The sequence below is a fragment of the Ceratosolen solmsi genome, unplaced genomic scaffold, assembly GCF_000503995.2.
Source record: "Ceratosolen solmsi marchali unplaced genomic scaffold, CerSol_1.0 scaffold35, whole genome shotgun sequence".
NCBI classification, from domain to species: domain Eukaryota; kingdom Metazoa; phylum Arthropoda; class Insecta; order Hymenoptera; family Agaonidae; genus Ceratosolen; species Ceratosolen solmsi.
This window is the reverse complement of record NW_011948423.1, coordinates 7,672,852-7,689,590: the sequence shown is the minus strand read 5'-3', so window position 1 is coordinate 7,689,590 and position 16,739 is coordinate 7,672,852. Positions and strand designations below refer to the sequence as shown.

Sequence of the window (16,739 nt, the reverse complement as noted above, 5' to 3'; positions counted from 1 at the left end):
GCCCCCATGACTAACTAATTTGCTTAAATTTTTAATGCACGTTAATGTAACACGATTATGTAAACGTATTATACGAGACGAGATATCGCTGTCACACTGCCGACTGTAACACTGAATTCAATAATTAATTCAATCTAATAATATTTTGGCGAGCATGTCGTCTCGTACGGCTAATCGTCATTGGGCTTTATTAAAATCAAAATCGTATCGACAAGATCTACCTACGCGTTAATGCTGACGATTATTGAGACAAGTATACTCTCGAGGTTGATCCAGCTTAATTACTATACTTTATTGGAAAAGACAAGAATTATCGTTGGCAAGCGAGCGCATTCACCTTAATCAGTCGATAATCCTTCCACGACACTCGCGTTCTCTTCTTTTATTTTACGTTGCCCTCGGTAAATCCGCGTGCGCTAGTCTGACGTCAGTTCCGATGGCCCTTTCCCTCCAGCATTATCAATGTTTCTCGATTCGAGACATCTTGCCTCGAGTTCTCTATTTCGAACGCGAAGGTCTTATTACGATTTCCTACTCCAAAATCGTAGTCCTTGGAACCTGTGGCATACGGCGCCATCTAGGCCCGTGGGCCGAAAGCAGAAGCAACACATCGTGCTACCGCTGACAAAACCCGAAATATAGAAACGACCTTACGTATAGCGAACAAAGAAGCGCTCTTTCGTAACAACGCGTACGTAGGTAATAAACTACAAGTGGCTGATTCTTCCCCTCTACGTCGCATTTACTAAACCGTGTTACATGGCACATCGTTCCGAGACTTCGCATCTTTCCCTCTCCCTCGCTCGATTAATACCGTTAGTTTTTCTTACTTTAGGAGCATTGAACCAGTCTTCGAATGGGCCTGTGCTTGAGAGTTGACTTGCCCTAGCGGTGAATTTACGTAACGCTAAATATTTTATCGAATTTACATAGATTATTGTCCGATTTTCGGCCTCAGTACGACAATTAACTCGACCTTTGCCCGTTGCCGGTCGTTCCCGCTCTTCATCCCTCCACTCCCCTCCGCCCGCTTATCATCCCCTCCCGACCCCTCCATCGTGTTAGAATAGTCGGTCCTTCTGCTGAATCCGCGTATAGCTATGAGCAGTGTTAAGATTCGATATTGAAAGGAAGGTTGTCGGCCAAGAGCAGGAGGAGGGCGCTGTCCCGAATTTAGCATTGACTTATATGGGAGGTGTGCCTTATCGAAAAGAGATTATTAGAGGCCAGACGGGAGTAGTAGTAAAATAATTGAAAGCATGAAGAACTCGCAAAATAAAATCAACAATAACAAATTGCCGCTCGATTCGCCAAAATCCAAAATCCAGGCGTACTTTTGGTGGTTTTTCGGTGGCATTCTCGGAACCCATCACCTTTACCTTGAGCGCGATGACCAGGCGCTCATTTGGTTTTGTACATTGGGCGGATATTTTGGAATTGGGTGGCTCAGAGATCTCTATAGGATACCATCGTATGTTGCCGAGGCTAATAACGATCCTAATTACGTCAACAGGTTCAAGAACCAAATACGATGCGAAACGAAGGTAATTAATTTTTAATTATTCCGCCGATTAACATGTTTTAAGGCCATTTTATTATTCTACTAATATCGAGCATTTCTTCCATCGTTCATTGAAAATGTAACTTTTTATTTAGCCGCCTTTTGGTATAGTTCGATTCCTGGGGGCTGTTGTGGTCTCGTACTTGTTTGGAAACCTTGTATACATTGCTATTCCAGAGGATGAAATTAATGGAATTAATTTCAAATCATTTATTATTTTCGTACCATTAGCAGTTACGTTTGGTAAGGCTGACAATCGATTCACTCCATTGTATTTTAAGTATAAAACATATATTTCAAAATTATGTGCGTTTTAATAAGCCACTTGTTTAATAGTTGTGATAAATAATTTATAATGATAAAGCATAATTAATAAGGTAGATAAGTATTACACGCAAATACCGTGTTCAAACAGAAGCGGTGAGCTCGCCTTAAAATAAATTGATTTGAAATTACATAAAATATTAGCGAAAAGTTTATTTTGTATTTCTTGCTTTTCATACAAATAAACTATATATAAGCGCGGACTTCAGAGGTCGAGGACCGATATATTTAATTATCATACTTGTCATATATTTATGAAAAAGGAAAGAAGAGAAAAGTAATTACATGCGGTATAATAAGTATATAAAATTATATTACGATTATTAATAAATAGCGTAATAATCATAGATTCAATCAAAGCAGTATGAGATAGATATGTCAATATGTACGAGATTGCGAGATCCTTTTCCAATGCAAAACAATATCTCATTAAATAATCGTTAGACTTCTGAAAACCCAACCCGTCAACAAAAAAATTTTCGAAGCGCCTCTGTACCAAAAATCTAAATTTTAACGGTATATACTTGCTCTCCCCGCCCCCCCTCCCCCCTCCCCGTAAAATCTACCATGAGGCTGCCAGAGGCTCGTCGAGAACAACCATATATCGGGAGCTGTTCTTGGCGCGAAGGCCAAGAGAAGACTGAGCTTCGTGATTGAAGGCAATGCCGTGAGAGGCGCAACTTTCGCTCTATAAGCCGCAGGCCCTCTGATTGAGCACAAAAAAGGAAAGGGGTCCCAAATGGACACCATGGTCAGTGAACTGTATTCAAGAGAGGCAACCATAAGATTCAAGCAATCACGTTGAATTCCTCAAGGAAAAAGAAAGAAAGGAATGGAAGTTCCCTCAGCTGAGTTCGAAGACAAGGCTTCGTTTGTTGTCTCATCTACTCAAGGGCGTCATAGCCACTATCTCCCACCCAACGTCACTCAAGGAGCCCGGTCACCGAGCATACTTAAAGGATCAAGGTCGCTTCTAAGGTACATGCAACATTATCTTAACGAATTCTACTGCCTGTACCCAAGGAGAATCTCGCTGGTGCCCCAGACGCACGAAGCACACGTCGGCAAGTCAATCTTCGCGCTATTCAGCGCCCATATTGCCGATCTTACCTTTCTCCTAGCTCGGGTCCTAAGCTCACGAGGCCAATCTACAATCACGAATCCCATCACACCACCTGGCTCTACTCGAAGAAATCGGTAAGAGCTTTACAAACTCTCACTTCCCGAACCAGGGAACCGAGTACCAGGGCACTACGTCAAGAGGATCGGGAGCTTTACAACCTCCTACCTCCGGTCAAACTGTATGCTAACGCCAAGTGTCAAGTGCCCAGAACCCAATAGTCCATTGATTCATATCAGCAACAAAAATCATTCCTATATTTGGAAATTAACGGAATAAACAGCATAACAAACAGATGTGTTAAATATTGAATTTAATGCGCCTTCTCTTCAACTTGTCCGCACGTTTCACCTACATAACATCTCGTGGTCTCTTAGTTAATTATAAACACAATAGATTTATATTCTATTTCATTTTTTAAAACTTGATAAAAAATTATACAAAAGTACAATAAATTTTTTTTTTTTTTTTTTTTTTTTTTTGTTATATGTGTGCGAAAAGTTTCGTTTCTAATCAATGTGTTTTGGATATTTATGTATTTTTAATGTTTTAAAAGTCTATCATATTCATTTTTTCGTAAGCTAACTGTTATATATATATATATATATATATATATATATATATATATATATATATAATACGTTTAAAAATCTTTAACTAATACTTATAATAACATTGTTTTTTCTGTATTATTTATATTGAAACCACAGAGTGAAAGTTGAATTTGTATATATATATATATATATATATATATATATATATACGAACAAAAATATTATTCTTTAACAATGTTATAAGAATCGGTGTGGTTAATGAATTTATTGAAAATTTATCAGCCTCGCAACAACGACAGTGGCTTATTGATAAAATTGTAATATTATCAATATAGGTACTTGGCTAGTTGGGAATGTGGGTCGAGAAAAAGGCTCGATATGGTTGTCCCTATTAGTCTCCTACCTTGTATATCCAACTCTCACTTACATCGGAGATGAGAGTACTTGGATAGGTCTTATGGTTATTGCCACGACCCTCGCTTTCGACACATTTTCAAAGACATGGAGATTTAAGAAAAAGCAAAAGCGTAGCACTCGATTTAGAGTGTCAATTTTTTGCATAGCCGCCATTATTTATGGAGGACTGTGGTCCAGTTATTTCTATTTTAATGCCACCCTTACGGATAGCGAGGGCGAAGAAATCAAATTATCCGAAGCTATCAAACACTTTTTAACTTCACCGATATACCTCGATCTTAAGGTTAGTATTACAATTTAATACATTTATATTCGTTCAAAAGTATATAATTGGTATTTGTAAACGTACATTGAATAAATATCCCCCCCCCTCTCTCACTTCAATTTAATTAATCTATCGAATATAATTTCGAATCACTTAAGACACAAATTTCATGAATTATAAATGAAACGTTTAAATAAACGATGCTTTCTTGTTTGGAAATAGTAATGCACATAAAAATATTAATTGTTATAGGCTAGCCTCGAACAAACCTGGATACAGGCGAAACATCAAGGATTTTGGGCAACTTGGAGACAATTGATAGATCTCACGGATCCTCGAGGAGAGCTAAATGCTTATAGAGTAAGTATCACAAGCGTTAAATGAAAATTCCGCAAAGAAAAGTAGTAATGGTCGATGATTTTTCACGTAGGTTTTAGGCTTATCCCAAACGGCTTCGCAAAGTGAAGTGACCTCAAAGTGGAGAGCGTTGTCGAGGGAACATCATCCAGACAAAGTCAAAGGTTCACTAGACGAACGTCGCAGAGCTCAAGAACGCTTCTTAGACATTCAGCAGGCCTATGAGATTTTATCGAGCGCAAAGAATCGGCGTCAAAAGAAAAATAAAAAATCCGACATAGAATTGTGAATGTACTGGATCACGTCCATTGATCGATAACGGACTCGGCATAAGATATGGGCTTATAGTTTAATGATAAAATTGTAGGAACGAAAGGTGCGCGTACGTATACGTATGGGTGGCCGCGCGCGCCCACGCGCGTGTGTGTATGTGTGCGCTGGTGTATACACAAATGCACGCATAAGTTATTCTCGAGTTGTTAATTGTTTAGTCGAAATACTTTTATGATTAATCGAAATAAGTCGATCCATTATTTCATCATTGTGATTGAGATTTTCAATCTAGTCTTGAATACTTATATAAATCATCGCGAGCAAAGCTCACGGTTAATCAGTTAAAAGTATGAAATTGATTTTTTTTTGATAATGAAAGACTGTTTTAGCAGAAAGTCAATTCATTCATTGATTCTAAGCTCTTTCGGTAATTAATGTTTTCTTGGCATTTCTATCGATGGCTGTATTATTTGTAATTGGAGTGAATTACTCGTTTCTCTCTTAATTTATACGTAATAATGAATGCAATATATAGAAATATTTTGTATGTATATTATTGTTTTTAAGACAATTACTTTATGGTTTTCGCACAAAAATACTACGACCAAACTTGTATAATATACACTTTTGTATAGTAATTGTAGTTAAGCCTTAGCAATAGGCTCATTCGAATGTTTTAACATTGATAACTAAATATATATATATATATATATATATATATATATTTTCTTTTTTTTTGGTTTTGGAAACGCAATAACAAGCGCATAATAAATCACCTCGTGTAATTTTTTGTCCAGTAAAAAAAAAATAAAAAAAAAATGGAAAAAAAAGACATGATTAATAAGGAAAAATTACTTTATAACTCGCGATATTGTACATACAATTAATAAGACACGGCGTATCGCACTGAAATGCATCAATAACAATGTCTAAATATTAAAAAAAGACAAAAAAGACCTAACTTAATCGAAAAAATCGTCGCTCGAAAAATTTCATTTTCTATTTTCTATTTGCTCTTCTTTTTCGTTCTTGGTGGCTTGATTATCGAGCTTTCGATTTTTTCTAGGAAAGTTGCACTGTGACTGCAGCACTTCTCGTTTGTTTTTTCGACCATGTCCTGGGGTGCTACGAGTGTAATCCTTAAAATAAATAAACACCAAAAAATAAAACAAAATTGTAGGAAAGCGAGACAAAATGCATTTATTAAATTAGTAGCCAGAAACAACACTATTTTATTACATGAAGATTTTTGGGAAAATGAAATACAACAAATAAAAAAGTGGCTTTGACCAAGAGATATTGGCCATTGAACATTATTGAATGTAACAATTTATTTAAATGCGATATAATTGACGAATGAAGCGTTAATTCCATAAACAATCGATACATTACAACATTCAGTCGATACGCAACAATATTAGTAATTAAGTGGGTATGTTCAAGCGTTGCTATTGTTAAGCAATGATTTTACAGCGCTCAAATGACAAGTAAGCAGGTCAGGTGTAAATAATAATAAACGGAACTGGTGGCTCATCGAGTTACGTGAAAAAAATTCGAATTATACCTTAATTGGGGAACACTGAGTGGTCGGAGAAGGCTTTTAACTGCCGGCGAGACGTCACTTGGTTTCGGCAATACTGGGCTGCTCGCGCAAAGCGCTGCGCTTGTCAGTTGCGAGACCAGGGAAAAACTCTTGTCCGAGTTCGAGGATGTTCGAAAAACACGACGAATCTTGGACCTTAAGCCCCTCGAAGGCGGCTGCATTGGCATCGATGTAATCGGCATTAACTGGGAGCAATTTGTCAAATATTTACCTCGGCCCTGCCCATTCAACAACCTCGAGCTTACAAAACTATCGAACAACTATTAAAAAAAATTTCCTTCCCTTGATTGTCGCAGACAAGCGAGTTGATCGTCGTTTATTTACATTTTTTATGACAGTTTTATGACAGTTTTTCTTAGTTAACGTTGTCTATCGAACTATAGAGATTACTTTAGGCCCGCGATTAATAGGCCATTAATATCATGGCGTTGAGCGAGTATCATCCATCCATAATATCGTTTCCATTTCAAATGCAAGATGATGACATGAGATCAATGAAAAGGTGGATAATGGCGTGCTGTTGGAAGTACCGTACCTTGCCCTGAAGTACTTGAGCTGCCAATTCAGGTTCGCTTCCCCATCGGCAGGACGTCGACTTCTCGAGGAGCCTGTGCCGGGCGAAACGCTCGATTACCTCGGCGCAAACGTATCTGCCGCAATATCTTGCCCATTGCTCGGCCCGCAGTCCTCGGCCATGATCACGTAACGTAGGATTCGCACCTGGCAAATAGAGGCTTCTGGTAAGCACATACGATGCTTATCCATTTATAGTCAGATTGAAGTAGGGGATAAACTGAGGTTCGGACATGTATAATTAGTGGAGCGGAACGTCAAATCCGAGTACACTGCTGTTATCTGCTCGTTCGGACGTTGCGCAATTGTTGACATTATTATTAAGTACCAATAATCGTATATATTTTAAGGTACAGCTGACATTACACACAGTAGATGCAGTAGTCGGTATGTTCAAAAGCGTGCTCACAATAAAAATGACACGAAAAGAGTTAAACCGACTAATATTATTAATAACTGTTTCAAGATCATTAAGGTTTCTTTTATAAATAGATAGAGAACATTAATTTATCTTTTATAAAATTCATAAGGCGATCGGTGCGTATTGCGAAATCTTATAAATACTTCTATAGTTGCCGATATATATATAATAAGACTTTATACAAAGAAAAGAAATACTGAGTACTGAGAAATCCTTGGAAAACATTTATTGGAAAATGAACTGAATGTTAAAAACAAAAATTCTACCTTTATATTCGTTAAATAAATAATTAATCATAAAAAAAATTCAGAATATTCATCAAAGCTTTTTTAGCCCGCGGCACTTTATAATTGAACTTGGAAAGTAGAATATCATCTTTGGGGAATTTTTCTTCTTTTAAGCAATAGTGAGAAATAAAAATGTTTTGTAAAATAATTAGGGATAATAGTTTTTGTCTTCCATATCTATAATTTGGTTATTTGTAATAACATCTTTTACCAAGATTTTTTTAGTCAAATACAATCTAGGACTTATTAATTCTATTAACGAAATCAATTTATCAACAGAACGAAATCAGATGGAAAGGATTCATTTATTTCGGTATTCGAATGTACTCGGACAATTGGTAAAGAAAATGAAACGTCAAGTTTCCGTTTCTTAAATGCAGGTGTAATACCCGAGTAGACATTAAAGTTATTGCTATTTACATTTCATTTTACTTTTTATCAAATATTAAGTAATATATTAGTTATTGTAAAACAAACCTATTTCGTGTAAAAAAAAAAAAAAAAAAAAAAAAAAATTACCTTCGACTTATGAAACATATAATTTCATTCATATGAATAGCTTTATTACGGGTTAGTTAAAATAGTTTACTTCGTTAAATATTTGCTAATCTTATTTGAGAAGATTTATTTCTGAAGTCCTGCAATTTTTATGGGTAAGAGTTGGAAAATAAAATATCGATGGAAAGTATTTTCATGTACATTAAAGCGCATAGTTAGTATTAAAAACATTTCTTTTCATTATTTTTTTTTGTTTTTTTTTTGTTTTTTTGTTTTGCCTAATTTATCTATTGCGTATCCTTTCGAGCCCGAATACTCTTCCTTTGCAATTAATATACCATTATCGGTGTTACGTAGAAACATTTAATTTTTCTTTTCAGTTAACCAAACGTTCGGGGCACATTTTTTCACGTTTTAATAAGTTCTCCAAAGACCACCCAAGCGTTTAACGACATTTTTTTTTTTTTTCATCCAATGACTGATGACGAAATTCACAAAGATATGGATCGAATCCATTTAATTTTCATATAATCTACAGGCGAAGTGCAGTACTGCTCTGCGATTCACAAAATATTAGAACTCTTATCGGCACTAATAAATTAATCGATATTACAAAATCCCGGCTGCGTTCGTTCCAAATTACCATCCATGCATGCAAAAAAAATCTCCACAATAAAAGTGCACGATAATAATAATAATAGTAACAATATCAATATCAACGTGACTAAACATCGAGACGTTAAAAAAACACTATATATTACTAATTAGAGGCGTATCGACGCTTTTGAAAATTGCAGCCCCTAATAATTAATCGATTTTAATGATCGGCTTTGGTCTAGGGGGTGCGTAGCTTCCTTGGTGGCCTCATCCTAAACGCGCGTAGGCAAGTTCCTCCCCGAGCTTTTATATATTTACATAAAGCACAAGATGTTGGGACGGGCGGTGATGAGCTGTAATTACCGGCAAAGAGGAGAATTTTGGCGCACTTGGTCCTGCCCTGCAGCGCGGCCTTCATCAGCGGTGTAAATCCCAGGGAGTTTCGCGCGTCGACCTCTATAGTCGGGCACCTCTGCAGCAGAATGTTGAGGCACTCCGTCTGGCCTAAAAACATTAGACAGCGGGAGGCCACTTTAGAATCTTCTCCCCTGCTGATCGCTGGATAAATAAGCCGAGCTGCCCCCAGCCCCCTGCCTATAATACCCTAACTAGGAGAATACTTTCTACCAGTTTTGGTGGCTCGGAGGGGCGTCCGGGAGCAGCTTCCGGTCCGGTGCGTGCACAAGCGCTGACTGATCGAGACCGGAGCCGCGAACATTGCGAGGACTCACCGGCCTGGGCGGCGAAGTGCAGCGGTGTGTTGCCCTCGTTGTCCGGGAGGTTGGCGTCCGCGCCGTGGAAGGTAAGGCAGGTCTCTAGGACGAGGGCGCTCCCATTCCCGGCCATGTAGCTAATCGCTGTCTGGGGGCAGAGGCCATGTCAGTCGCCCTCATCGCCTGGGACCGCGAGGCCCAGCGTTACGGAATGACCTCTCGGCCAGTCGGCGAACTGCGCATTTATCCTAACGCCCATCCCACCTTTCCGGCCCTTACCCCGTCACTTACAACGTCACCGGCCCTCGCGCTCCCACCTCTACCGATCTACAACATTTACTTTATCGATCTCAGCCAACCAACTCCATTTCCCGCAACAGAGCGAGCAATGTAAGCGAGAAGCAGTCGTAAGTCCGTGCGGAATGGCTTGAGCGGTAAAATCGTTCTCCGCTCGCTACGAACGCACGCTCGATTCTACAATTTATTTTATCAAATGATATCATCGCGCGGAAAGCGAAATTAAAGCCGAATTTACTTTCTTCTGGATAGAGCATTCGTTATTGCGATCGAACACGGTGTCTGCGGATTGGATAAGCTATTTTTAAGCTCCTTTTTATGCTACACGTAAACTTGATTCGCCAACTTTATATTCAATACAAAGGCATGGAAAATTTCACATTTGTGACTAACGGTCGAATTTTAATAGTTTGCGGCTTTTTTCATTGGTCGCATAATAATATAGCGGTTTAGGGAGCGCGGAATACAAGCGAACGAACGTCGTAACTTTAAACAATGATTTACCAGCGTGCAGCGTCGATAAAAAATTCATAGGATTTCGTCAGGTCGACTCGAGACTACATAAGCGTTCGATCGCTTCTCTATCGCGAATTGCAAAATTCATAATGCGCGTCAGAATTTGATTACGAGACAAGGCGACAGTTTTGGAATCTCGTGTAGACAGACAGAGAGAGAGAGAGAGAGAGAGAGAGAGAGAGAGAGAGAGAGAGAGAGACGGCAACTCAGAAAACTCCTCAACTATTCCGACAGTCGCTGCTGCAGTTCAGGACGTACGCTTCGCGCAATGTAATAGCGATTTTGACGTAATGCGATAATCACGCCAAGTAGACTCGAAAGCGTAATTTCATCCGACAAAGACAAATTAGATTCACGCTGAGCGTGCGACCGGAGACAAAGAGGAAATCGCGAGACGACTGATTGACGAGGAGGAGTCGCGCGCCTATCGCCTTACATAAATAACTCGCGTTCGCCTTTCGACGAACTCTCCTCTCTCGTTATGTCTTTCTTTCTCTCTCTCTCTCTCTCTCTCTCTTTCACTCTCATGCGTGAAAGGAGAGGACGTGGGGACCCTGGATAGCGAGCCATTATCGTGCCTTCGCCAACCATCTATGTGCCACGAGTACGCGGCTTGCTGGAGTGGTGACCAGTGCGGTGTGAAGGGTCGGGTGGGGTGGGGGAGCGAGGGGCAGATGAAGATATTTGTAGCGACACCGACGTGGGGACGCGTATCGGGAATCAATTTATTAAGTAGTCGGCGAGGCTTTATGCGCCGCTAAGTGGGCCGAGATGCTGCGCGCTCACAATTACGCGACACAATGAAAAGGAATCGCTCCAGTTGCCGTCGAATGCCGCGCCCATCGACGTTCGTCCCGACTGTTCGCCAATCGGCCAGCGACTCCTCGCCCCATGCGCTACGGGGTTGCACCTATGCTCGCGAGTGATACCGAGCCGAGGCCGAGACTCACCCTGCCACTGGCATCGACGGCGTCCACCTCGATGTTCGGCTCCCCCTGGACGGGCTTCCTGGCCTGAGCGAGGATCCTCCTGGCGAGCTCGTCGTCGCCCTCATGGGCGGCCCCGAGGAGGGCCCGGGGCCCGCCCGGGGCATCCAGTCGAGGCGATGGCAGCTCCGCGGATGGCTCGTCCTCACGGCCGTGGCGATCTGCGGAAGAAGCGATGGCTGGGCTGAGAGTCACTGGGCGTTCAGAGACTCCGGTGGAGCCGCGACTCACTCGGAACTCACCCTCGAGGACGCCCCGCCTGTAGAGTCGCGCCTCGTGAACCGCCGTCCTCTCGATCGTCCCGGCGAAGCTCGTGTCCGCGCTGAAGGAGACGCACTTCCTGGGTGAGGAAGCCCGGGATCGACGACGTAGGAGCGCGAGCCCCGCCAAGAAGGTGGAGGAGCGCTTGAGGATGCCGGCGAGAGGGGCCTCGAGCTCGAGTTCCGCGGGCGCGGAAATGGACTTGGAGAGGCCGGGGCCCCGGGGCCGCGAGAGGACCGGCGAGGACGAGCGGGCGCGTCTACTGCTGGTCACGGCGGCCGTCAGGACGTCTGTGCCGCGCGCGGACTTCCTCCTGGCGGCGCTCGGCTGCTGCCCGCGGAGGCCGGCCTCCGCGCTATTTCGAGAGCGGGAGGCGACCGGGGAGTCGCGCTTCCCCTGCTGCCCCTCCACCAGGACCTTGCGCAGCTTCTGAAAGCACGTCTGGTTGATGATCGCCCTCTCGCCCCCCCCTCCCTCCACCTTCTCCTACTACTCCTCCACCTTCTCCCGTCCCCTCGCCACGCACTCGGAGTCAGTCGCTCATCGTTCGCCGCACTCCCCGCTACGACCGCCTGGCCACCAACGCGCGACGTACGTACCGATCATGGCGCGGGGCCGGGGGCAAGGCGGGGGTAAAAGGGATACTGCGCCGGTGCGCGTCTCCGTCCTTCGTGGGGGGATTCTCCCTATCTTCTCGTCAGGTGCTGGCGCGCGCAAGGGACTCGAGTCACTCGAGTCACTCGAGGAGAGAGAGAGAGAGAGAGAGAGAGAGAGAGAGAGAGAGAGTGTGTGCGAATGAGCGAGAGAGGGGCGGATGGGTAAGGGGTTTTTTGATGTGGTTGCGTGCGCGTGTGTAAAGAGAGGTTTGTTGCGATGCGCTATTGTGCGCGTGCCACTGCTCTTCAATGACGGTCTTTTAATAACGCTCTCTCTATATTAATGATGCGTGAGATATAGGTGTGCGAGGAAGTCGTGGTGATAGTCGAAAGTCGTCGCGTATTCTGAAGCTGTGCACCACCGACTCGCGCGCAGCTACGTAAAGCTCCTCTCGGCCTTTGCCAAAATCCGCAGAACAGCACAAAAGACAATAACTAAGTTTAAACTTGTGAAACTGCACTCTAAATTGCTTGCTTCTTGTGCGTCAAAGCTATTTGCCGACCAGCGATTACCAAAAAGTCTTTCGCATCTCTTAATTGCCGCTATTAACAAACACGACAGAGCTTTGGCGTACTGAAAGTAGCAGTAGTAGTAGCAGTAATAGTAGGAGTAGCAGTAGTAGTAGCACTAGCAGTAGCAGTAGCAGTATTATATATTACGCGTTACGACAAGTCTTTAAATACTTCTTCCAATTTTTCCTACAACTGTATTCCATACATTTGCATTTATTGCTAAACACTAATAGGAAGATAATTTATCATCTGGATAATTTAAATTCGGATATAAAAAGCTTTAAAAATAGGAGAGACATTATTGTAACTCTTTTTGTTGTTTTCTTGTAAAATGTATTATCTTATAAGCACACGATTTATAAACTTGTCTAGCTCAAATTGTTCATATCTTAATAATTTATTCCAATATATAAAATAATGTAAGAAGTAATCATATAAATAAGTGAAGAAAAGAAGAGTTGAACCGATCGAATTTGCCTGGATTCTGACTATTTGATTCGATGATGATGATGCGTTGCGGGTCTGTCGAATCGACAGCAGATAAAATAGAGTGGGAGATGCTTAAATCAGTGGAATTAGTAAATCACTTTTATGTTACGCCACATTCTCCACATCTGACAATTCGTTCCGTACAACGTCAACTTAAGCATCACTTGTGCTGTTCACTTTAAGCGCGCTATTTATATGTCGGTCAAGTCCTCGGCTGGTTGCGTGCGATATTAAGCGTACGTCAGCGCATCTACCGTCTCTCTCCTGTACCCATTTTGCTCTCCCTCATCGGCCAACCCCCTTCTCAGTATCCCGCTCTGACAGCAATTTTCTTTCTTCATTATTCTCTTGCGATACGGACTCTATCCATTTTCTTGTTTATCGTGTTTGCCATAGTCTCTCTTTTTACGGCCTTTTGGCCTGTTTAGCTTATTCGCTCGGAAGCCGCTGAAAGCGACTTCTTCGGCTTTCTCGATTTCTTCCAGTCCACTTCAAAAATTTACGTGTGCACACACGTAGGCGCCTCTCGAATTTAGCCGTACATTGGTTTTTCTATTCTTTCAACTTATTTCTTTATTTCTCCGTTTCTATACGCTACATCTCCTCTCTCTATATTTCTCTCTCTCTCTCTCTCTCTCTCTCTCACACACACACACACACGCACACACATACACACACACTGACCCTTAAAGATAGATAAATATAGCCTATCGTTTGTTTTCCCTTAAACGAGAGAATCCTCCAAAGCCTTATTCTACGATTTATTGGCAATTTTCAAAGCTTCGTACGCTGTTGATTTTCTGGAGTATTAATAAGTATACGAGTTAATTTACTCATGGCTTATCGAAATACGATATGTATGAAGATTCATTATTTTCTCCCATTACTTCATGAATAGTCGTGTTATATTTTATGATTTTTATCAAATATATTGCATGGACACTTTTATTATTACCCAATATATATGTGCATACATCTGTATATACGCACATATGTAATAAATAATTTAGCCAATTTTGTCTCGTGCTCTGTCGATCAATTTATTTTTACTTAAATGAAAGTCAATGATATTTTTAGTATGAATATTTTATAAAAAATTTTAACTTTAACTGATAGTATTATTAATTCTTAATTTATCAACAAAAAAAAACAACAAAATATATATATGTATATACACACACACACACACACACACACACACACACACACACACACATAAATGTAATAAATAATACACTTATATCGTTTACATATCTAATGATTTTATAGACATTTGCTAATTCTTCGTATTTCTATTAAGCTCGTTGGTTTCGTCCATAGGGGATCGAAAATATGACAAACGTTTATTTTAAAAGCGTTTAAAATCATAGCTTTTTTTGTTGAAAAATTTCTGATATTTAAATCGTATATACAGTATTCGAGTTTCATTCACCACGTCATTACGAAATACCGATTGGCCCTCTCGCTAAGCGCTCAAAGAAGCGCCTTTCAAAAGTAAAATCAAAGAAGTTCTTCCTCGTACGGATATACACGTCGAAAATGTCGCTTACGTGCAAAAGTTGTGATATCGCCAAAGTTGGCGATGCAATTTGCGCATAAACATTGCGAGGCAAGCAAACTGCCTTGAAATGATCGGGACGCGAACCGAGTGTGATTTGGGCGGGGGGGGGGGATAAGAGGTCGGCCGGAAATTACAATGATACTTACCGGATGAAGGGGCAGACGCGCGGCACCGCTGGTCGGAGATATCCTCGTTCCGGAGTCGGTCACCTTCGTAGCGTGGGTGCCGCGGGCGACGCTCGGCCTCCCAGTGCTTGGGTAACTTCCGAACGGAATCGTGGACCGCGCTCCACCCATTGTCGAAGTTTCAGCGACTCGCTACAAGGACATCGAGATTGCCCATCAAAATCTGCCGTATAAACAACAAAGTCTCGACATCTGTGCACGCGCGGCCGGCTATTTCAGGATGGGGCGCGTGCACGAGCTCGAGACACTGCGTTTTTCATTGCTAATGAGCTGTAACGCCGTGATGTAGCGCCAGATCATCTCGGCCGTGTTTATCTCGTACGTGGTCCAAGGTCACCGTCAAGCTTTTTTGAATTTTCCGAAAGGGTGCATTCGCTCGACGACGGTTCTCCTTCAACGGATTTTTCAATAGTCGTTTATATTTTTCCTCCTACCACCATTGCATCGCGGCTTCGAGACTCTATTATATTCTTCGATTTTTTAATCGAACGGCCATTTCCTATAAAATGATCGAGCTCCCCATCTATTCCCACGAGCATTCGATGTTTAATTGCACGTTTATTAAGCATCATTATCCGATTCTTTACGAAGATGAAAAATTACGAAGTTGAAGTTGTAAAATACGTTTTGTCGATAGTTTGAAATTATACAACTAGAATTCACTTCTAGTTTCGATCTGGCATTTTTCCTTCGGTACTTGAGATTAGTTAAACTTTAATATGAAATGGTGGTTCGCTGATTCTTTAGCCCTGAAGAAGTGAGTCGAATAGGGGTATTCGGCAAGTTGAATGAGAAGGAGAGCGACGAAAGCCACAAATGGCTTAGTGCAACGAGGCCCAAAAACCTCTAATTATCCGTTATAATAACATTCAATTAACGGAAAGTACGCCGTGTATTTCTTATTTCAGAAGGTTGACGAGCAACGCGAGCTTCCGGGCACTCGCCACTTCGCCGACGTTGGGATATTTTCAGTTGCGCGCTATAAAGACGAAAGACCAATCGTTCCGATTTCGTATTCGTCGAGTCGCCATCGTTATTCACCCATTACGACCAATGAAAAACAACGTAAATCAAGTATTTAAGTACGTATTTCCCTTAATGTCGCTTAATCTTTGACGCTATTTCCGTTGATTGTAAGCGCGAACGGGCGCGACTGACATCGGTGACACACGTGAGTCGCGCCTTTCTGGCAGCCCTCCAATATTTTCGTTCTTATCGGCGCAAAATCCTAATTCGAGAGCCCCGCCAACCAGCACCGATCGGCACCCAACGTTCGCTAAATATTCCGGTTAACAGGCACGAGTGTCGAGGCGGTAATGAAAAACTGCGCGAGTCAACCGTTGCCGAGCGAGCGCCAAAAGCAGCCAATCGTCGTACAACGTGAAAATGCCCGTAGAGACGTCTCGATCAAAGGCAAAGGAACACCAACACCGGATTGTCTCCCGGATTAAAATACTCGAGGCAAATTTGATAAAAAAACAGAAGAGAGAGAGAGAGAGAGATGAGAGAGAGATGAGAGAGAGAGAGAGAGAGAGATGAGAGAGAGAGAGAGAGAAGGGGATGAAGCACTCACAGCCCGCCTCCGCGATGCCATTACGATATTATAAATTACGTGCCACGGCGGCGCTATTATTTTACACCCGAACGTAGCCTCTGATTTAATAACGACGAGACACGGTGATTGACCTAACGGCCTAACGTACCTCCCTACA

General features: G+C 41.9%; 2 protein-coding genes across 4 annotated transcripts in view; one reads left to right on the top strand and one right to left on the bottom strand.

Moving 5' to 3' along the window:
- Window positions 1-1,237: 1,237 nt before the first annotated feature.
- On the top strand, window positions 1,238-5,082 carry wus (TM2 and DnaJ domain-containing protein wurst). The gene is made up of 5 exons (XM_011499693.1): window positions 1,238-1,544; window positions 1,657-1,804; window positions 3,895-4,259; window positions 4,494-4,601; window positions 4,672-5,082. Exons 1-5 carry the CDS (start codon window positions 1,260-1,262, stop codon window positions 4,885-4,887), a joined length of 1,122 nt encoding a protein of 373 aa, XP_011497995.1. The 5' UTR covers window positions 1,238-1,259; the 3' UTR covers window positions 4,888-5,082.
- A 516-nt stretch (window positions 5,083-5,598) lies between these two features.
- The window catches only part of LOC105362284 (ankyrin repeat and SOCS box protein 14), a 16,574-nt gene continuing 5,433 nt past the window's right edge, over window positions 5,599-16,739 (bottom strand). Inside the window, exons 2-9 of one of the 3 annotated variants that reach the window (XM_011499690.1) lie at window positions 14,989-15,159; window positions 11,605-12,052; window positions 11,327-11,541; window positions 9,582-9,711; window positions 9,214-9,354; window positions 7,010-7,194; window positions 6,436-6,659; window positions 5,599-6,010 (exon numbers count right to left, since the gene is read on the bottom strand). In XM_011499690.1, the coding sequence (XP_011497992.1) occupies window positions 5,878-6,010; window positions 6,436-6,659; window positions 7,010-7,194; window positions 9,214-9,354; window positions 9,582-9,711; window positions 11,327-11,541; window positions 11,605-12,052; window positions 14,989-15,159 (1,647 nt within the window). In that variant the 3' untranslated portion in view covers window positions 5,599-5,877. Of the gene's footprint in view, window positions 6,011-6,435; window positions 6,660-7,009; window positions 7,195-9,213; window positions 9,355-9,581; window positions 9,712-11,326; window positions 12,053-14,988; window positions 15,160-16,739 lie in introns of all 3 variants that reach the window. The other 2 variants (XM_011499691.1, XM_011499689.1) reach the window with 2 other exon arrangements.